General features: G+C 39.3%; 2 protein-coding genes across 3 annotated transcripts; one reads left to right on the top strand and one right to left on the bottom strand.

Annotated features, from left to right (window-relative positions):
• Window positions 1–1,472: 1,472 nt before the first annotated feature.
• On the top strand, window positions 1,473–16,495 carry reep2 (receptor accessory protein 2). Its single transcript, XM_034689765.1, has 8 exons — window positions 1,473–1,834; window positions 3,922–3,994; window positions 6,363–6,439; window positions 6,787–6,907; window positions 7,078–7,191; window positions 8,072–8,252; window positions 11,129–11,286; window positions 14,254–16,495. Exons 1-8 carry the CDS (start codon window positions 1,803–1,805, stop codon window positions 14,329–14,331), a joined length of 834 nt encoding a protein of 277 aa, XP_034545656.1. The 5' UTR covers window positions 1,473–1,802; the 3' UTR covers window positions 14,332–16,495.
• Window positions 16,496–17,093: 598 nt separating this feature from the next.
• Window positions 17,094–19,855, bottom strand: LOC117817809. Of its 2 annotated transcripts, none has more exons than XM_034690570.1 (4): window positions 19,691–19,855; window positions 19,230–19,316; window positions 18,895–18,974; window positions 17,094–18,556 (listed from the first exon to the last, which is right to left on the bottom strand). In XM_034690570.1, the coding sequence occupies exons 1-4, from the start codon at window positions 19,808–19,810 to the stop codon at window positions 17,386–17,388; spliced, it is 1,458 nt and encodes a 485-aa protein (XP_034546461.1). In that variant the 5' UTR covers window positions 19,811–19,855; the 3' UTR covers window positions 17,094–17,385. The 2 variants fall into 2 exon arrangements, with proteins under 2 accessions (XP_034546461.1, XP_034546462.1); XM_034690571.1 differs by lacking the exon at window positions 19,691–19,855 and adding an exon at window positions 19,413–19,502.
• Window positions 19,856–20,268: the final 413 nt, after the last annotated feature.

Genomic DNA, 20,268 nt, shown 5'->3' with positions numbered 1-20,268 from the left:
ACTGCCCGTGTCTAAAGTAGATCGCAGAAATGGGGCAGGAAAGGCTGAACATATTAACGAAGGAGGAGGGAGCAGGGGAAACTTATGTTTAAACCAGGTGTTCCCAAAATGTGGGTCGGGACCCCCCGGGGGTCGCGAGACACAAATAGGGCGTTGTGAGATGTTTTTCAGAATGGTTTCTTTTTAAGCTATCTAAAAATACTGCCTTTTAGCCGTTATAGTAAAAAATATTGACAAAAATATTAGCTCAACTTTAAATCAAACCTTGAGAACAGAAAATTTAATGAGTTTTCTGCCTTTCTTTGTTGCCATAAGACCCCTAAATTTAGGGTAAGTTAACAGTTGATTATCAAAAGCATCACTAGCAGCAGGTTAATTCATAACAGCACAGGAAACACAGACACATGTTCATATAGGTAGGCACATTTTCAGTAGAACAGCTAAATGAAGCCACATTAAATCATTTTGAGGAACAGTGGGGGTCGCAAGTCTTTGGCACCTATATTTTGGGGGTCGCAGGCTGAAAAGTTTGAGAACCCCTGGTTTAAAACAACAAAGACCTATTGTATGGTAAAAGCAAGGCATCTTGAATAGGGTTTGTTATAGAATGATCCGATTGCATGTCATTTTTTTATGGAATTATTGGACCTTGCAAAATGTGTGATATCACCAAATATCTTCTTCAGAATCAATCAAAGATGAAACGGCGATTAAACCTTGAGTCATTAGAACTTTTCCTGCACACAATTTGTTCCTTTGCCACTATTGTTCTAAAGTCATTGGATCATGTGATTAGCTACCAGGGTGTCAAACATGCGGCCTGTGGGCCAAAACAAGCCAGCCAGAGTCTCTAATCCGGCCCACAGGATGACTCTTCAAAGTGAAAAAATCACAGAGAAGACCTTAAATGCAATTTTCACTTCATGATCCAATTAGCACTAAAGGTTGTGTAAACTTGTCAAAGCTGGAGCTGCGGATCCACAATCTTCGAAAGGAGCCACATATCATGCACGTGCTTTACCGCTGCATACAACATTGTCTAGCAAGCAAACTGTTCACACTCAAGCTGAGGGGTCCAAAATAGTCAAGTTTTCCTTCATTATTATAATCAATCTGTTTTTCATTTTATTCTGTCAGGTGAATGGGAAACCTGTGTGCTTGGTGTGTTTGCAGCAGGTTTCAGTGCTTAAAGAATATAATATTTGGCCCCACTATGAGACTCATCATGGTTAAAAATACAACAGCTGTTTTTGTAAATAAGATAGTTCATCAAATGTGAACATTTACAGAATGTACTTGTACTTTTTTTGCACTAAAACAAAGGGAAACATTTTGAGTTTTCATTATTTATAGGTTATTGTGTTATAATTTTACTGGTCCAGCCCACTTCAGATCAACTTGGGCTGTATGTGGCCCCTGAACTGAAATGAGTTTGACACCCCTGAAAGTAACAGGATCATGTGATTAGCTAGTCAGTGCTCTGGGGAGGAGGAGCAATACTTATTTTTTGTGATTCAAACTGACACATTTTACAGGGTGCCCTGTGTCTTTAAGAGCCAGTCTTTTCCACAGTGATGTCGAGCAGAGCAGAGCAGCTTGGATCCAGACTGCAGCACATCCTCTGCCGCTGCTGCTGCTAACCCACCTGACAGCACGGAGAAGCAGGCAAGCAGCGCCGGGCCAGCCTCCCGGTTCACATCACAACAAACGGCGGCGTCCTGGAGGGGAATGGGGGGGCACCTAGCCCGCCTGCTAACTGAGTAGATTTGCTTGAAGTGGTAGACGGCCAACGGTCCATCAAGATGGTATCGTGGATCATTTCGAGGATAGTAGTGTGAGTACGAGGCTGTTCTGTTCCGTTAGCAGCATCAGCCTCCATTCATCAGCTGTTCGATGCTGCACAAACTAGCTAGGTTTCGGTGATCTGTTTTCCATATATGTCTCCTTTTAGTCACATTTCATGAGTGTAGAAAAATGATAAGGGTTAAATGTTAGTAGGTACTAAAATAAGCAATGGTTTGTCCTAACCCCTGTCCTGTGTCTTCAGTTACGACAGTGATGCAGTGCAATTTGCATCCAGCGCTTGTTAGCCTCTGGTTGCTAACATGTTGGCAGGTAGATGAGCTGGTAGCCAACCAAAGTATTGAAGTAAAATCTGACTGATATGCGTGACCTGCTACAGACAAAGAAAGTGACTTATAAGTGCGTGCTATGGCTTCTTTTAAACTGCACAGCCTAAATATCACAGCTCTGAGTGTTCAGCATCTCAGCAACATATGGGATCATGAGTCTGTAAAATGTTATGGCGAGGCACAGCTCAGCAGGCCAGTCAGGAATGTCACTTCATCCATCCAGTGCTGTCTAATGTCCAGATCAGTGTGGATGAAGTATATATTTTCAACATCACTGAAACAGAATGTTTTAATTTAATACACAGATTTAATGTCCTGTGTTCAGAGGAGCAGCATCCATAGTCTAGGCCTCTGCTTCCACCTGTACACACCACATCCCATCTGTGTGGATGACTCAACTAATGTCTGCTGTCATCATCCTCGTCCCCTCTGCTGGCAATTTTATAATTCTGGATTACTGTTGTTTTGGACTACAGGATGCACCTGTTTTCCAATGTTCCTATCAATTTCGTATTGATTTAATTGAGCTGTACATGCACTTGGAAATTAAATCTTACCATTCCCTTTTAAAGACCCAGGGCCAGGCATAGATATGTTATTGATATGCCTCCCCATAAATACTTTGCTTGCTTGGATTACATAAGTAAAGAACAACATTGACAAACAGTTTCTTATAATGGCTTCCAGCTGGCTCTTCCACTTTACTGCGCCTCAGGTGGTCATGTGTCGATGGGAGGCAAACAATGCGACTTGAAATGCATAATTACAGCTGCTGCAAATCCAACACAAGATCAATGTTTCCACTTCTTTATTTTGTGCTTTTAAAAATGCTGCATGCTACCTCTTTGTGTCAGACAATTTTCTAACATAAGTAAGATTTGATGGAACAGACTTTAAAACAGGTGAAAGAGAAGAATAGCTTTAACCTTTGTACGCACAATATCTGGTGTTGTATTTGAAACTTAGAGAAGCAGACCCTGAGATGGGAACACAAAGAGGCACTGGGAGTCTGCTGAGGGAATCTACTGGCATAGAGGCCTGCTGAAAGTCGCCTCGGCTTTCTGTACAAAGCTGAGAAGTGCTGCACACATGACTGAGCAGCTCAGTAGCTAACTGGGACACAAGACCTACTTAAATGCCTGGAAAACCAGGATATCCTCAGACTACCAACATCTGGGAGCACAATAAACCCCACAGGGAGATAGAAAAATGATTCATCGTTAGACAGGTAATGGTATTCAAAGCCGTAAGCAGTGGTTTACACTCTAGAAACACAGCTAGAATGTGACTTTGTGAACTGTCTTCTCTTTTATGTCCACTTACTCAGCATTGAACATCCTGTCACACCAGCACAGATCACCACAGTGACACAGGATGCACATCAAAAACACAACTCTGTTTGCACAGTGTTTGACACTGCGTGTGGACCGGCACATGGTGATCCACCTCTGGCAGGCTTCTGTGTGTTTTTCCACTTGAACTGGCTGCAGCCTTCCTGACTCCATGATCTCCATTATCTGCCGTTATGCATCATGCCATTGTGTTTTGAAAAGTTAATGCCGGCCAGCTCTCTAATGTAACATCATCACTCTGTCTTAACCCTGATAGCATTAGTAGCTCTGGAATACAGGAAGCAATTCTCATACATAGGCTCTGAGACAACATGGCCAACCTGCTTTTATAAGCAGTCACAAGTTTGTTAGGTGTCACACTTAGCACCCAGAGGCCATGTTCCCAAGCTGAATCCCCCTTCTGACCTGGGTTTTTCATGCTCTTCTACTTTTTGCAGCCTTGCCTTTGGGACTCTCTATCCAGCATACTCTTCATACAAGGCTGTCAAAACGAAGAATGTGAAGGAATATGTGAGTATAACCTCCGGACAATAAACCACAGCAGAGCATGTTTGACTTTTGGGTAGTTTTGCCCTGGGCTGCTGTCTGCTAATTTTACTCTACGTAATATTTGAAATGCACATTTTGATCAGCCATATTACACAAAGATCACAGATTACATTAAGGCAAGGCACATACTTGGAAAGATTTAATTGGCCCATATCAAAATCCTGGAATGATTTCTAACCATAAGTATTCTGTTTTCCATCACCTAAAGATCATTTCCAATGTTTTGAGGATATGGCAATGATTACTGTCTATCAGACAACATCAAAAACAAAGAATAGATGGTAATTAGGTATCCCACCCTGGATGAAACATTGCACCTAAGGCAAAAAGAGGATAAAGCATTTCCTCCCTTCCTTTTTTTTACCTCTAAACTACCCCTTTTTCTTACTCTGAAACATGGTTCTCATGCCCATATAGTGTTAAAAACAGAACCTGGAACCAGACTACAGTGTGTAGGTGTCTTTCATCTCTTTGATGATCTAATTATTTTTATCCCACATATGCAAACTAAGACTGTATGAATGTGCATGCACCTCATCATGATTACATAAGAGCCTGCTGGGCTTCAGATCATGACTACCTCTCTGCAGCATATAGTTAAGTTGTTTAAACCTAGCGGTTGCAAAGTAAATCCAGTGGTTAATTAAAAAGGTCATTGGAGAGCGGAGACTAGGTATAAACAAAATCTTTTTAATAATTAGAAAAAGAAATAACTTAATCCAAAGAGGCAATATACCATTAAAGTCAGTGCCATTGATCTTGTTCATGCCCATTTAATTCTTAAATGCCTGAAACAACACGATCCTGTTATGTAAAATGATTCCAAGCTCAAATGTGCTATTTCTGATTTTCTCATGATGTTGAACAGATATTCATTTTTCCTCCAAGTTTACCTTTGGTATTTTAAAATGAAATACAGTCCATACCTGAGTATAAGACATTAACATTGAGCTGGGAACACGTTTTTTTGGACCAGGCTGTAAACGTGTTTATTTCTGAATTCAAAGTTTCTTTATTGTTTATTTTTATGCACAGACAAGTACAAAGTAGGTCCTGTGACACGTAACAGTAGGAAAAGAGTTTTGTGACTGATGTTATAAAACACATGAACAAAAGCACCATTGAGATCCCACCCACTCCAGAGCATTGATCACTTCACACACACACACCTCACATTCATACCAACACTAATTAGGGGTAGATAAACAAAGAAACAAGCAGTACCAGGTGAATACATTAGAGAAAACAAGATCATACAGAAATAGGTGATCATTACCTGAACACAGGCTAGTGCATTGGGGAAGTCACTTTAGTCTTTAGAGGCAGAGACAAAGTGCACAGACATAAGAGTGACACAGATGAATTATGTTTTTCAATAAATGGAAAAAATAAAAAAGGTAAATAAAATATTAAAGCTACATACATGAAATACAACAAAATGAAGGGAAAGGGAAGAGTGTGCTCAGATAGTTCTCTGTTTCTGCGTAAATAGACAGGGAGTCAATATAATCGTGAAACACGTTTGAGTATGGTGGCATTGTGCCAAAAGCTCAGGAACTATTGCAGCAACACAATAAATAAAGGGGTCATGAGTCTGAATGTTGCCGGTGGAAACGAGGGTATGAAGCACTAAAATCCTGCTCCGCCTCTTGCTGAGAGTCGGGGTCCTCCCTGCTTACCTCATCACTGCAATGGATGAGGAAAAGAGAAAGGGGGGGGGATCCAGGAGGCGGAGGAGGATGTAGCAGCATTCTGGCCCTCCGCCTAGATTTGCACTGGAGAATAGTTTCCTCCTAGCCGGTCACCATAGCAACCATGTAACCCCCCCCCCCCCCCCCCCCCCTCAATAGCTGCAGAAGCTACAGATGGAGCAAACGTTTTTTAGAACTAATGTTTTCCCTCCCTCTTGTTTCTAATTAGCTCAGTGATTCAGCATTATGTGTGTTTATATGGTCACATGACTTTGGCTTGTTAATGCCTTTTTAAATACATCACCTTGCATGGCTTCTCTAATTGAGTGAATTTTGATGTTAGTATACTTGATCCTTCTGGACGTTTTTAAACCAAATTAACAAGAACTAGTTCCCTTCAAATGCCTATATAGCATCTTTGTTTATTTAGAAAAAGCCACGTGTTCCCTTTGTTTTCTGGAGATCAACCATGCACACTGATGTGATCTGAGAGGACTGAAACATATGCTGCATATCTGTAGTGGGTTGTCTGTTTAGCTCCACGTGTCTCAGCATGTGCACACTGTACGCTGTGTGTTTTCATGTGTTATATTTGTCATGTATTCTCTCCTCGTGTGTGTGTGTGTGTGTGTGTCCAGGTGAAGTGGATGATGTACTGGATAGTATTCGCGTTGTTCACCACAGCAGAGACGGCAACAGACCTGCTGCTGTCGTGGTGAGTCTGGAGCTGCTCATCACTGTGACCCTAAACTAGCTTGTGATAAATGCACTGATTATATATTATATAATATCAATATAAGCACTCATGTGTGCCTAGTATGAAGTGCTCTTCATGTTTTTTGGTAGAGTAATGTTTGATTAAAGTGCCCCATTTTTATTTTAGCTACAGAATATAAAACCCACACAGATTGTTCTGCCTTTTTAAATGTCAGATCAGCACATTGGCTTCTCTAAAGATGTGTCTCTCTTTGTAACTCAGGTGTCTTTAACTTTCTCAAAGCTTTGTCGTTTTTGTTTTGTGTCTCTCTGCTGATGGTTTTACCCTTTATCTTCATTTCTCAGGTTTCCATTTTACTTTGAGCTGAAGATTGCCTTTGTAATCTGGCTCCTGTCCCCATACACTAAGGGATCCAGCGTCCTCTACCGCAAGTTTGTCCATCCTACCCTGTCCAACAAAGAGAAGGTGGGAACCTGACCTTTGAATTCATTAATTCCCTAATGTATTCTGGTTTTCATGTCCATATTGAAATATTCCAAAGTTCCAGTCCTCTTATGTCCCTCTTCTTCTTTGTTCCAAATTGCTAAAACTGTTGTCTTTCACTCTCCTTCTCTAATGTTGGTCTGGTGCTTTAGGAGATAGATGAGTACATTGCACAGGCCAAAGACAGGAGCTATGACACCATGATGAGGTTTGGAAAGAGGGGTCTCAACCTTGCTGCTAACGCTGCTGTCACTGCAGCCACCAAGGTGAGCTGTTTGTGTTGACTGGAGGTCTTGTCTGTACCTCTGCACAGAGATTGTTTTGCTTGAAACAGAAACAGAAAGCATTAATGTGTTAATTTGTCAACCTTTCATTTACATTCGATCGTGTGGCGAGAGTCTTTAACCCTATTCAGACTCAGTTTGAATCCAGATCAGTACAGATCATGTCTAAACCAATCATGATGCAGTTTATCTCTGATGTAAGAAATTCTGGTAATTACCTTTCAAGTGATCTTTGAGAGCACACACTGCTGGATCAAAATAATTGAAACATTATTGTGTTTGAAAGGACTGCAGCCACCTTGAAGGTGAAATCAGTAGATCTTGATCTGAAAAAGCTTACAATATTATGTTAAATAGTCATTAGATTATTATGAATTGTTAAAAGTGTGGCCAAAAATAACAATTTGATTAGTGATAAATCTGTCTTTTTTTATAGTTGCTGCTAGTTGGATAAATAATACTGCAAAAAACTTTATCAAACTCATTTGTAGTTGAATTATCGCTTATGGACTCAATCTACAAATTATTAAAGCTACAGATGACACAATCAGGAGGGTTTTATTTCCTTACAAGTTGTGGAAAAAGCTTGAGTGGCCAGAGACATAAAATAGATTGCACAAGAAATAGATGGGATATTTATATTTAGATCCCTGGCTTCCTAATATTTTTGCCAAGAAAATCTGTCCCATGTTGTCAGCCTTATGTGGAGAGACTTGAACAACCAGTTTTCCCCTAAACACACGAAACAATAATTAAAAGCAACTCTATACCGATGACCTGTTCCCTCTAAATTTGAGCGACGCAGTGGGAAAGGATCCCTTTTAACATGTCACTAATCTGTTGTTTTTCCTGTGATGTCCAGGGGCAAGGTGTGCTGTCAGACAAGCTGCGGAGTTTCAGCATGCAGGACCTGACTCTCATTAATGCTGACGATGACCTGGCTCTGCACACGTCAGACTCCCGCATGAGACGGGACCCCATGGATGAGATGAGCTCAGGGGCCAGCACGCTGCCCCGGGCCAAGAGCAGCACTACACGGCAGAGTAAGGCTACACAACACGCACAACCAACACTGCTTCATTTACAGCTTCATGTGTAAATGCAAGGAAACATTAAATACATACTGCATGACTTTTGTACAGATTGGGGATTGTGCTGGAATTTCCTCAAAGGACTTCTTCTATCTTTGAGCAGGATTAGGGGTAATTGGGCCAAGTAGTGTCATGTGATTTAAGGCACTGAAGGGTGGCAGTGAAGGGGAGGAGATGTGAAAAAGTGTCGGGGGGGTGAAAACATGTGATTCAAGTGGGAGGAGAGGCTTTATGTCTTACTATGCTGCCGGCCGGCTCACTGGCTGGCTGTGTGGGCCTGGCGAGCTGTGAACTGAATACAGAGACACAGCTAGCAAACACAACAAAGTGACACATTTCAATTTCTACTGACAAAGAAGCCATGCCAAAGTCAAAACCCAGTATCTGAGACAGAGGAAACACATCAGTGAAGGAAGCAGATAGCTGAAGTTTAGGATATTCAGGCACAAATCATCCTTTTTAGATTTTTTTTAAAACTGTTTAGGCAGAACAAGACGAAGCAAATCCATGCTCAGAGGTCCTATTACTTATGATTCAGAGCTGTCATCTACATCCCACAGTCTCTTTCCAGGGACTGAACCAAACTGAATATTTTTGAAACAGCTTTTACTAAAGAGAAGACTGACAGTGGTATGTTAATGTAACAAACTTGATTGATGTAAGCTGACTCAAACATGTCATGTGGGGTCGGGGGGGGGCACAGTGGGAAAATATTTTGAATCTACTCTTTAAGAAAGTGCCCCTGGGCTGATGAGTCAGTTTCTAGCTCTCTTATTTAACAGAAAGATTAACTTCTAACTGTTTTACACATTTCTTTTACTCAGTCAGATCCAACTTCTCAAATGTCAGACCTTTTTAGAGTTTCAAGTTTAATAGCTTTATAAGCAGATTATGTTTTGATATTCTTATGAGCTCTAAATGATCCCGCCTGCTGTTTTCAGTCCATTTGTAGACTGGAACATTAAACCCCGTTAGAAAATAAAGGAACCAATAGATCATGAAGAGTAGGTGCTTGCTGCCCTGGTGAACACTGCTGTTTCAGAAATATAGTTTAGTTTCATTTTCTGTTAATTGTAGTTTCTAAATACATCACAGTGTTACTTTCCAACAAATGATTTGAGTGCATCTCCTTCCTCATAAAGCATTTGGAAAATCAGCATGGAAAAGTAATGCCAATCTTGCATTCTTAACACCAATGTTAAGTGCTTGCAGTATCTTCTTTCTCCCCAATTTTATAATCTGTAGATCAGGTAAATAGTGTAGAGCCATTGACAGGACTGCATGTCACTTCTCCTGCCGTGTGCATGAGACAATCATCAAAAAGACTCTCACTCATGAGAAAATCTGTTCCACAGTGCAAAAGAGATTTAGTTTATACATTAGGTCAGTTGTCCTGTAGTTTTTTTACATGACAGTTGTCTAGTTAGGCGTGTAATTATTCACGGCTTCAGAGTAAAATGTATCCGTATTTGGCAAGATAATACATTTCAAGAAAAGCGCTTTATTGAAACATCATTTGGTGACAGTGAATGTTTAAGGCAGCTTTGTTTATTTTTAATCATTCCTTGATTCCTCAGATCTTGTGACCAGCAAAACCAAAGTTGTGGGCATGGTTTTTGTTGTTATTTGGGACTTTCCATACTAGTAAAAACTTGGTTGCTTGGTTTTCCCACATCCAGAAATCAGTGCTGCAGAACCATAGTCACTTTGTGATCCAGATAACTTTTAGCAGCAAACAGTGTACTTTTATTCACCCAGAATTCTCCACCCTGAAACTGTAATGGTGGATTTGCAGAAGAAACTCCTATTTAGTGTGACCTTTTCTTTTCATTACATTGCCAACATTAGTGTTTTGGAGAGTATAAGTGCAGTTTTAAGTAGCGATAGACCGATATGTTTTTTCAGGGCCAGTACCGATACTGATTTTTAGTAGTCAAGGAGGCCGATAACCGATATTTGGAAGCCAATATTCATTTGCAGTAAAAGGGGAAATATTGGCGTCAAAATTTTGAATAATACAAACTCCAATACTTAACGTTTAAATGCCTTTAAGCATAGGTTTATTTAACAGCTTTTCAGATTTGCAACATGTTAAAGTTTTTTTTTATCTTAGACAATAGACATCTTTGTTTTAAAATTTTAACAAAGTGCAGGGAGCTCCCAGGCAAGTTAAATGAAAACTTAAACAAATAAATAGCTCCCTAAAGTTTTCTACAGTAAATAAAGTTTTCCAAAATGTCAATATAACCGAAATGTTAATCTTTCACTTATCTTTGTTTTATGGGGGTATTTCAGTTTCTTTGAAGTGGGGTTGTATGAGTTTCCAATCACTAGTAATTGTAGGGGCCACAACGGATGCTGCTCAGCTCGTCTCACAAGGTAGGTAGAAATAGATCACAAGGTAGGCTACGGTTTCTGCAGACAGTGTCATTTCTGCCACTTGATTTAGTGAATTTTGAGCCAAAATAACCCAGTTTTAAATTTATCTCATCGGCCGTCGGATTTTTAAAAAAGGCCAATGCCGATATGCGTCAAAATGCCGAGTATTGGCGCAGATAATCGGCCCGGCCGATAATCGATCTATCCCTAGTTTTAAGTTAGGTCACGGTCAGTATCTGCAGTAATTTAGTGGTATGAAAAAAAGCACACCTTTAAACACTCTGTAGTCTTATATTTAATGACTTGTTCAGTGGGACTGAAGCTGGCCTCTACTCTGTCTCTCTGGTGCCTAAACTCTTCATCTGGTATCATATTTTCCCTTTGCTTTGAATATGAAACACAAGTAGCGCCATCATTTAGTCACACTAATATTTTGTCTTTTCTCGCAGCTCGTTCATTGGCCCATGCTGATGATGCAGCATCCCAACACAGCTCTGACCAATCAGACACAAGGACAGAACACTCTGATGAAGACTTGGGAGAAAAAGCCCCTAAACGCAGCACCAGTGTCAAGGCAACCAAGAAACCTGCTGCTGCTAAGACAGAGGTACGGTCGATGGACACACACACGCATCTGTGGTTCAACAGAACACAGCTGACCACCGGCACATGCACACGCAAGACACACACAAATACATGTGAGCACACAGCAAGACAAGCCAAAAGAAAAAGGCTGAATCGATGTTAGTTTCCTGCACTGTAAAAGAAAGCAAACTGTTCAGATTTCATTGTCTTTGTTTTTGGTTCATCAAATGCTTATCGGTGACCGCATTTTACCAGTTTACCACTTTGTTTCATCACTTCACTTCTTCTTTCACTACACTCTGAAAGGGATTGTGAACAGAGGACACTTTCAAACTGAATGTTTACCCATTCTTGCTCGATGTGGAATTTCAGTTGCTGAGGTAAGGGGTACCTTGTCGTATGTTTCATGATGGACCAAACATTTCCAGTAGCAGACAAGTCAGAACGGCAGGCAGGCCAGTTTAGCACTCAGACCCTCTTACTATGAAGCCATGCTGTTGTTTAATATGCAGAATGTGGTTTGGGGTTGTCTTGCTAAAATAAGCAAAGCCTTCACAGAGGAAGATGTCAACTTGATCTCATATGTTGCTTAACCCTCCTGTTATTTTGCGGGTCAAATTGACCCTTTTTAAAGTCTACTTTAGGCAATATATGCCTTCCAAACCAGCTAAATGCAGCATACAAATCTGCATGTGACAGAAGAGGTATCGTGTTAATTTATCAACATCACTTCATTTAAAAAAAAAAAAAAAAAAAAAAAGTCAAATAAAATTAACAAAAATGGATGTAATGCAAAACTATTGTATTTATATTTAGCGCTTTCCAGTGTACATAAAAAAATTTTTAACATGAATTTTAATGAAAAACGACTGAGTTATCCTCATTGCGTGAATGGTCGTACAACCTGTTTTCGGTCATATGTACGTTTGATGAATGAGGGCCATTGTGAGATATGAAGACCTGGTCGGTAGAGTTGCTGGACTCATGTAGCACCTTTGCCGTTAACCAAAGTACGCTAAGACTTGCCGATAAAACATCAAAGATCCCTCTATTTTTGTCAACAGTCTATGGCGCCATCATAAATGTGTAGAAAACCAATGCCATACGCTCTCACAATCACTGATAGTGGCTTTTTAACTCCTCTCTTCTTTTGTCCAGGGGTCAAGGCGTGATTTCCTTATACAAATTTGAAATTTGGCCCATCAGACAACAGGACGGTTGAGTGCAAGGAACCAATGAATGATTTAAAAAGAATACACTGTTAATTCTACCAGTAGTTGTTTTTTTTTTGTATCCACATAGATATGGGCCAAACTGTGCCATTAAAAATTCAACAAAACTTAGTTTACTTTTCTTCAATTATCTTCAGTTTTTCCATTTTTGCCTTTAAACCTAAGCGCTTATGAAAGTAATAGCAGTAATAGAAAGTAATAGAAACAACACAACAGGTGCGGACCATCTCCCCCTGTTCTACTTCTCATGTACCTGTTCTCTCTGCTGATCTAAGAAGGGTCTACTGACACTCGTATGCTCTGCTGAGAAAAAAACTAATCGAGAGAAGATTTCTCTGGTACAATGTTGTGCCCCTATCAAACATGATTTCTTGACTGTTTCAAGGCCTGGTTTTGCCACCAATTTTGGGGTGTTTTAAGGTTTTTTGGTAACCCTTCATCTCTTATAAGGGAATCTTTGAATAGACTTCTCCTGCGTGTTATATTATGCCATTTAACTTTTCCCCAGTGCCAAATTAAAAAAGAAAAACAGGGATGGATTTCTTGTTTCAGAGCGATTTCTGGCTACATGAGGAGGACCGGTGGGTAAAACTGCATCTTAACTATCAGACACTCTCCTGTATAATTTGAGATAAACATTTATTTATCAGGTGCATCAAATTAAAGCAACTGAATGTCGTTTTCTGGCGGGATGCTGGGAAATGTGGTTACAGGCTTTTTTTCACCGACATTAAAAATGAATATAACTGTTATAAACAAGTATTTAGAAAGAGTAAACTGACCTGTATGTGTGAAATTTCAATATACAACTCATCAAAAAAACTCAATCTAACTTAAAGGTGACATATCATGCAAAAATCGACTTTTTAATGGTTCTCTACCTGAATTATGTTTCCCTGGCATGTCTACAAACCCCCCGAAAATGAAAAAAATCCATTCTGCCCCTGTTTTGATTTCTCCACCTTTCTGTAAATGTGTGTGAAACGAGCCGTTTCAGACTTCCGTGTTTTTGTTACGTCACAAAAATATCCGGTCAGAGCTCGGAGCTTGTTCAGCCCATAGACTTTATAAAATACAACTCAACTCCTCCTCCGTTTTTCATTACCTGCACACGTGTGCTAACAAGGAGCGTAGGAGGAGGCATGCTAGTTGTAGGCTGTCTTAATAAACATAAAGGTCGGTTTTACTCCCCACGTCTGCAGATTTGAAGATCTAGTGGATGAATTTTAATTTTCATGGAAAAGTGCTAGCGCTAGTTAGCATAGCCACATAGCTACATGTTTGTAGCTGTAGCTGTAGCTGTGTACCAAGACACACGTCGACATACTGACAAATAAAACAACAAGAAACACAGAATCTGTGACCAATCGTTCAGAAAGGTCCTGCTGCAGGCGCCTCTCTGTCAGGATCAGATTCTGGATCAGATTCAGAGGGCATATCCACTTCCTGAGGGGGCGTGGTCAGAGAGAAAACCGACCGTTCTGAGCAGGGCTGAAGAAGAGGGTTTTTCAGGCATGCCAAAATCGGATTTCAAAGTGTTGTGACATGTTTTGGGGACCTCTTAGACCAATATATTTTGATGAAAAAAGCGTGATATGTCACCTTTAAGGCAGACCTTGCTGGACTTCTATTTTTTCAACTTTTGTCCATCTCCTCTTCTTCTACTCCTTTGCCTTCTCAATTGCATTGATTTACTTTGCTTTCTCCCCCCTCCTTGTCTTCTCCTGTCTCCTGTCTCCCTCCTTCCCCTCTGCAAGACTCAGACCAAGACAGCAAAGAAGACGACGACGACAAAGAAAAAGACCACGACCAATAACGCAGAAACGCCACCATGAGGCCTATTGTCCACCTGCCTACACTGGCTCCATCCACAGCCTGCGGACCTCTCTCCCCCCTGTTTGCTCTCCACACAAACACATAGACACTGTTTATAATACGCACTAAGATTGTGTCACTCTTTCAGGCTTAAATCCTGGCAAAGTGCAGGTTTGGTTTTTAGCAGTATGTGTCCACCATGAGGTTAAGAACAGGTCTTTGAGATAGCTTTTACTTTATTCATTCACTCTTTACATACAAACAGTCAGGATATGTCTTTTTATTTATCTGAAAGGTAGTGAGTGACATATTCAGGAATTCTCTCTTTTATTTGAACACCTCTTAACATATGTAAGTCCTTGTCGTACACACCAAGAGTATATATTGTGTTCCCAAGTTTTAAAATGTTTCATTTGAGTTCCCTGTTTTCTCTGGCATACTCTTATTAAGTTCCAGTTGAAAGCTAGATGTTCCACTCTCCCTGTGTGAACAGGCAACAAGTCTGGGTCCTTATCTGGACCTGATGATGATGCTAGCAAAGGTCAGATGTTATCGTCTCCATCTCCAACAGTCATTTTTTTCCCGCTGTAGAGTAAGATGGGAAGTGAGATCACCCTTCAGATGTATAAGTCCCCACTTTAGTATTTCTCTATCACCATGTCCAAGCTCATGTTACTGTGTCATTTTAAAGGATTATATGTAAATGAGCCTGTTGTGCATTTCCTTTTTTTTTTACCTTTGCCCTTTCAACTGCATCTTAGGACTCAGAAATTGAGGAATAGTGTATGGTTCAGCTGTCCCTCCTTTAATTTTACATTAATTGAAGTGAGTCTGGCTCTGTCACGCTCAGTTCTCACATACAGTACAGCAAGTCATTTACAGCGCTGGAGTTGCATTGTTTAGTGTTTGCTTTTTTTTGTTGGCTTCATCTAAACATAACTCCTTTAAAACACATCAATCAGTTGTCTTTTTTTAAGCAGTGATATATCAGTCATGTGATACCGATCCTCTTAAGATAACACTGTAACTGAGTGATGGTAGTGCTCCCTCCCAATACAGACAGTAGTCTAGAAGTTGCTGTTGTTTGTTAGGCACATATCTGCTTTCACCTCAGTGGTGATGTCTGTCTATTTTTGTGTTCAACATTAGAAAGTGATGCAGCAGCTCTGCACCTTCTCACTTCTTAAATGCAGCGGTGTGGAAACGTCTTAAAGTATTTCTTCATCTTAGATCCCAGGATAAAGCTAAGCAATATGGAAGTAATTAACCCAAGAGCACTATCAGGTATTGTTTCCGATGGGGAGGGGGTGTCAGGCCAGGGTGTGGGTGTTCCTGAACACTCTTTTCTTTGGGCCTGGTTCCCTCTGAGTGCTCTGTAGTGACAGACATGAAAGCACGACTACTTCTGCAGTCATTACTGCTGTCTGCAGTGTGACACAAGTCTGAAGCAGTAGGGGGAGACAAACCTCTTCTTAACTGTTGCTACTAAACAACATGTAAAAACACTGTAAATAGTAACCTTGACTGTACATACCGTATGAGCTTGCTTGCCTTATACATTCTCTGGGCTGAAATCTGTTTAATGTTTATTAATTTATGTGCTTTTTGAAATAAAAAACAGTTTTGACAAATCTTTTGTTCAGCAAGTGGAAGATGCTCGACTTCAGCTTCGGTGTGAACTTCTGATGAGATTTAGTTGTTTTTTACATGCTGACTTTTTGTTTGGTCTTTTGATTGGAAGACATTTTAACTCCCCTCCATCACAAAGTTGGGAATCTCCGTACAGAGTCTGATCTGGTTTAAGTACATTAATCTCCCTTTATGTACTCTTCTCAGATTAAAGACAAAGTTGAAGTGTTTTAGGGCGGAAAGCTGTTTTTGTCTTTCGGTTTGATTTAATGTTTGCACTAGGTAAAAAGAAGACGGCACATATTTAAAAACACTTTGCCCTTTAAGATGCAACTCTGCATTTTTATCTTCTGCTCACGTCATTCTTGAATATTTATTGTTTATATTCCGTTTTCTTCATTTCTATATTGTACACAGGAGTGTTAATTTGTATATTGTTTGTGCCAATTCTCAATGCTCCATGTGAAAAACAAATACAGTATGTGTGCTGGGACAATGGTATCTAACAAGGTCATGTATCAGTAATAAAACTACTAATAAAGGAATTTAAACCAGTGTGTTTACTAACTTGGATTACTTGAACAAAACGTTTGGATTACCCCTCTGGTCTGTAAGGACAGCTGGAAACCCCCTTTAGTTGGTTATTTACTGACACAGAAACAATAGAGCTTTACTTGGTCTTCACAAAAACTTGATTGTCCGGTCATGAACAGAGTGGTTACAGGTGTCGCAGCCAATAGTGGATCTGATCACTGTCAGGTGACTCAGAGGGAGAGAACAACACAACACATGTATAAGGCATTTGGCATTGAGTCACCTGGGCACTCCCTTCAGAGAATCATTTAGATTTTTCCTCTTCTCTCCAGTTCTGTGATTAACTTACCGCAAATCATCCAAATCTATGAGTGTGGTAAACTTTTTTTTGTTTTAAAACTGTGATTTCCTCTAGTCCTTTGTTTTCTTTTACCTTTTAAGATGGTTCTGGTTGCTGACTCTAGAGATTCATACTCTCTTACTCTTTCCTCACCTACTTCACTTTTATCTCCACATGTGTTAAGTACACTGGACAGATTGAATGGTTGAATCACAGGCAGAAGCATATTGTCAATCATAAAGAAACAAAACACAGCGCATCAATGTAAAGGGTTTATTTTGTCAAGAACTGAGGACAGCAGACAACAAAGATCCAGAACAAAAACAATATTTGAGCTACAACAGTAATCAGGGATCTAATTACAATTGGTCCCCAAACTTATTATATAAATTAAAAAAATGTATTAAACAAATTCTCCATCTAACATATCCACATATCCATCCTGATCTGAGGACAGAGCAGAGAACAAAGATCCAGAGAAAACATGTTTGAGGTACAACAGTAATCAAAGTTCTAATTACTATGGTGCCCAAACTTATGTGAATTGAAAAAGAATGTATCAAACAAACTCTCACTCTAGCATATCTATAGGAATATGATGAAGCTTAAAGGGACTCCTATTGGGGGTATACAAATCCAGAACTTTAAGGAAGAGTTTAACCACTGCAATGTTAAAATCTGGATTGATTTTGTCTCTGATTTGTGGCATTGAACTGTCGAGAACCAATTTTTCCCATACATTTCTCAATGAGTCCATTGTCTTAGGATGAATATTGAGTGTATCTATGATTTTATCTATGATTTTTTTGCCTTGTTCCAAATGGTCTTTAATGGTTCTTGGCACATCTTTGACCTCCTCATATGTTTTTTGAATATTTTTTGTGATAAATTTTTTTTGTTTATTCTTACTATTCTGCTTAAAATAATTGGTGAAATTCTTGCTGTCCAAACGGAGTAGGGGTTTCAAGTACTGAGACAATGGGCGGCCATCACTTGAGATTTGAGAATACGTAATGTTTTTAAATAAATTTGGATTATTGAGTCCCCAAAACTTCGTAAAAAACACTTCAGTAATAATGCCGTATTCACGATACCATTGATAAGCTTTCTCTACCAGTAAAAACATACAGCAGGTGCAATCTTGACTTCTCTTCAAACATGGACTGTAGAGGGTATAAATGAGAATACTGCGCACTTTCTTTCTATTATTGAACAGAAACTTATCTAGATCAGGAATTAGAATTTCTTCTGCGTGTAATGCACTTCCAGCAGCAGATGTTGTGCCTCGATGACGGGGCTCAACCCCAGCAAAAAACTTGGTTTGACCATCTTTCATTAAAACAACAGCAAATGCAAATTCTTTAGTCCTCCCTCTGAATTCCGCAAAGTGATGTCTAAAGTTATATTTCTTAAGTGTCTCTTCAGTTGGTTGATTAATACAATCATAATGCCCTCCATTTTTCATTACCTGATTTAAAAGTTCAGTTTCGGTAAAATCTGTTTGATTTTCAAATGTTGTTTTTACCAGTAAAAGTATTTTAGACTCAGAAAACGGTGGTAATAAAATTTTGTCAAATACAATTACTGCTGAAGGCTTATAAGTATTCTCAAAATAATTTTGATCCTGATTCTTTGTTTGATTAATAAAGTAATAATATGTTTGGGGTGATGCCAAAGTAAGGGGAACTTTGATCGAATCCTCCAGGACACAGGGATCATCCTCTTTCTTCTGATCCTCTTCACTGGATGAAAAAAAAAGACAAATTTATTTTTCATAATCAGAAACATTTAAAGTCATAATCATTTCACTCTTACAACAACAGAATAAACAAGGACTTAAATCTATCTCCAATTTGTTTAAATAACTAAATAATGGTAATACTAATTTTGACTTCTTTGATTTGAAATGTATTTAATAATTTATTGTTCTTGTGTTTTTTTGTGATATATTTAAGTATTCACTGAGGTGACTTTAGGTTTGTGTTGGGTTTCCTGTACATTCGAGTCAGATTATTTTACACCTAAACCAAGCTAACTCCAGTCCACATAACTGAGTCAGCTTTTACTTCTCAGAGCTTACCTTTGGGATAAGTTTGGGTGTACCTCAATAGAACCGGTTGAACACGTCTCCTCAAACATGTCTGGAATCTTTTCTCCGCCCTATAAAGAAGAAAAAAAAAATTAACACCTGCTATGAAAAAATGAAGACAGAAAACTGTAAGGTCTAAATTATGTGATCAGAGGAAAACTAAGCAGATTGTGAATGAGAAAATCTCTTGATCATTCTAAACAATCATGTAATTGGATGGGTTTTCTGTACATTCGGGTCAGATTCCTTTACACCGAATCCAAGCTAACACAATGGAACTAGGTTACATAACTAGAATGAGTAAGCTTTTATTTCCTATTGCTCACCTTTGGGATAAGTTTGGCTTGTTGGATAGAATCTGTTGAATACATCTCTTCAAACATTTCTGGATTTTGTTGTCTGCTTCTGTCCAGCTTGATGACAAAAAAACAGAAACAGTATTAGCTATGACAGAGTGCAGCGGCAAAACTGAAAAGATCTGAATAAGAGGAAGCTTAAGGGAAACCTACGCTTCAAGATTAACGAAAGAGCTCTGGAATAAGAAGATCTCTTGATGTTGGTAAACAATAATATTGTGAATTGAATATGTATTTAACACATCAGTATTTCAATGCAATTGTTGAAAATAGAGGGGGAAAAGTATGATTTATTAATGTCTGTTTACATTTGACTTTTTACTGATTTCAAGTTGGGCTCCATTGCCTAATTCGACCCATTTGACACACAAAAAAAAAACAGTTAAACAAAAAACTGGAGGACTGTGTTACAGAAATGTTCTTTGACTTACCAGTCTTGAGTTGTAGCCCACCCCAGCAGAGACTGGCAAAGCTTCTTTTCCACAGAACCACAAAAAGCCGAAGTTCTGTGTATCTGTTAAGCCTGACTGGTTGATCAGTTTAACAGTCATTCTGTAGCTAAAAAGTTTAGTCAATCTCTGCTGTGGGTGGGTTTTTTTTTTCCTGTATTTGTTCCCGGACTTTTTTCTGTTTAGTTTCACAAGGGTAGAATTTGAATTTCCCATTATTTTCCTTATGCCGTGAAACTGATTGTTGGCTGTATATAAAGCCCTGTCTTGGCCAATCATTTTGTAGATCTGTAGTTGGTTAAAAGACTGGCTGTCAAATATTTAGGGTGGGGCATTGATCTGTGCTGTGTTGTAACATAATGAAAGAAATGCTACGCAATACTCAAGTAACTCTTTATAGAAGAGTATTATAACCAGATTGAACTTCAAACCATAGTGTTGTTTAAGGGAAATGTTGCACTATCATAGATGAGTAGCTTGTCACTGATTAAAAATAGAATTAGAAATATTATTTTACTAAATTGGCAGGACTGCTTAAACTGCCCATTCATTCAAGTCAG

The sequence above is a fragment of the Notolabrus celidotus genome, chromosome 8 (assembly GCF_009762535.1).
Source record: "Notolabrus celidotus isolate fNotCel1 chromosome 8, fNotCel1.pri, whole genome shotgun sequence".
NCBI classification, from domain to species: Eukaryota; Metazoa; Chordata; class Actinopteri; order Labriformes; family Labridae; genus Notolabrus; species Notolabrus celidotus.
This window is presented reverse-complemented; position numbering and strand designations above follow the sequence as displayed.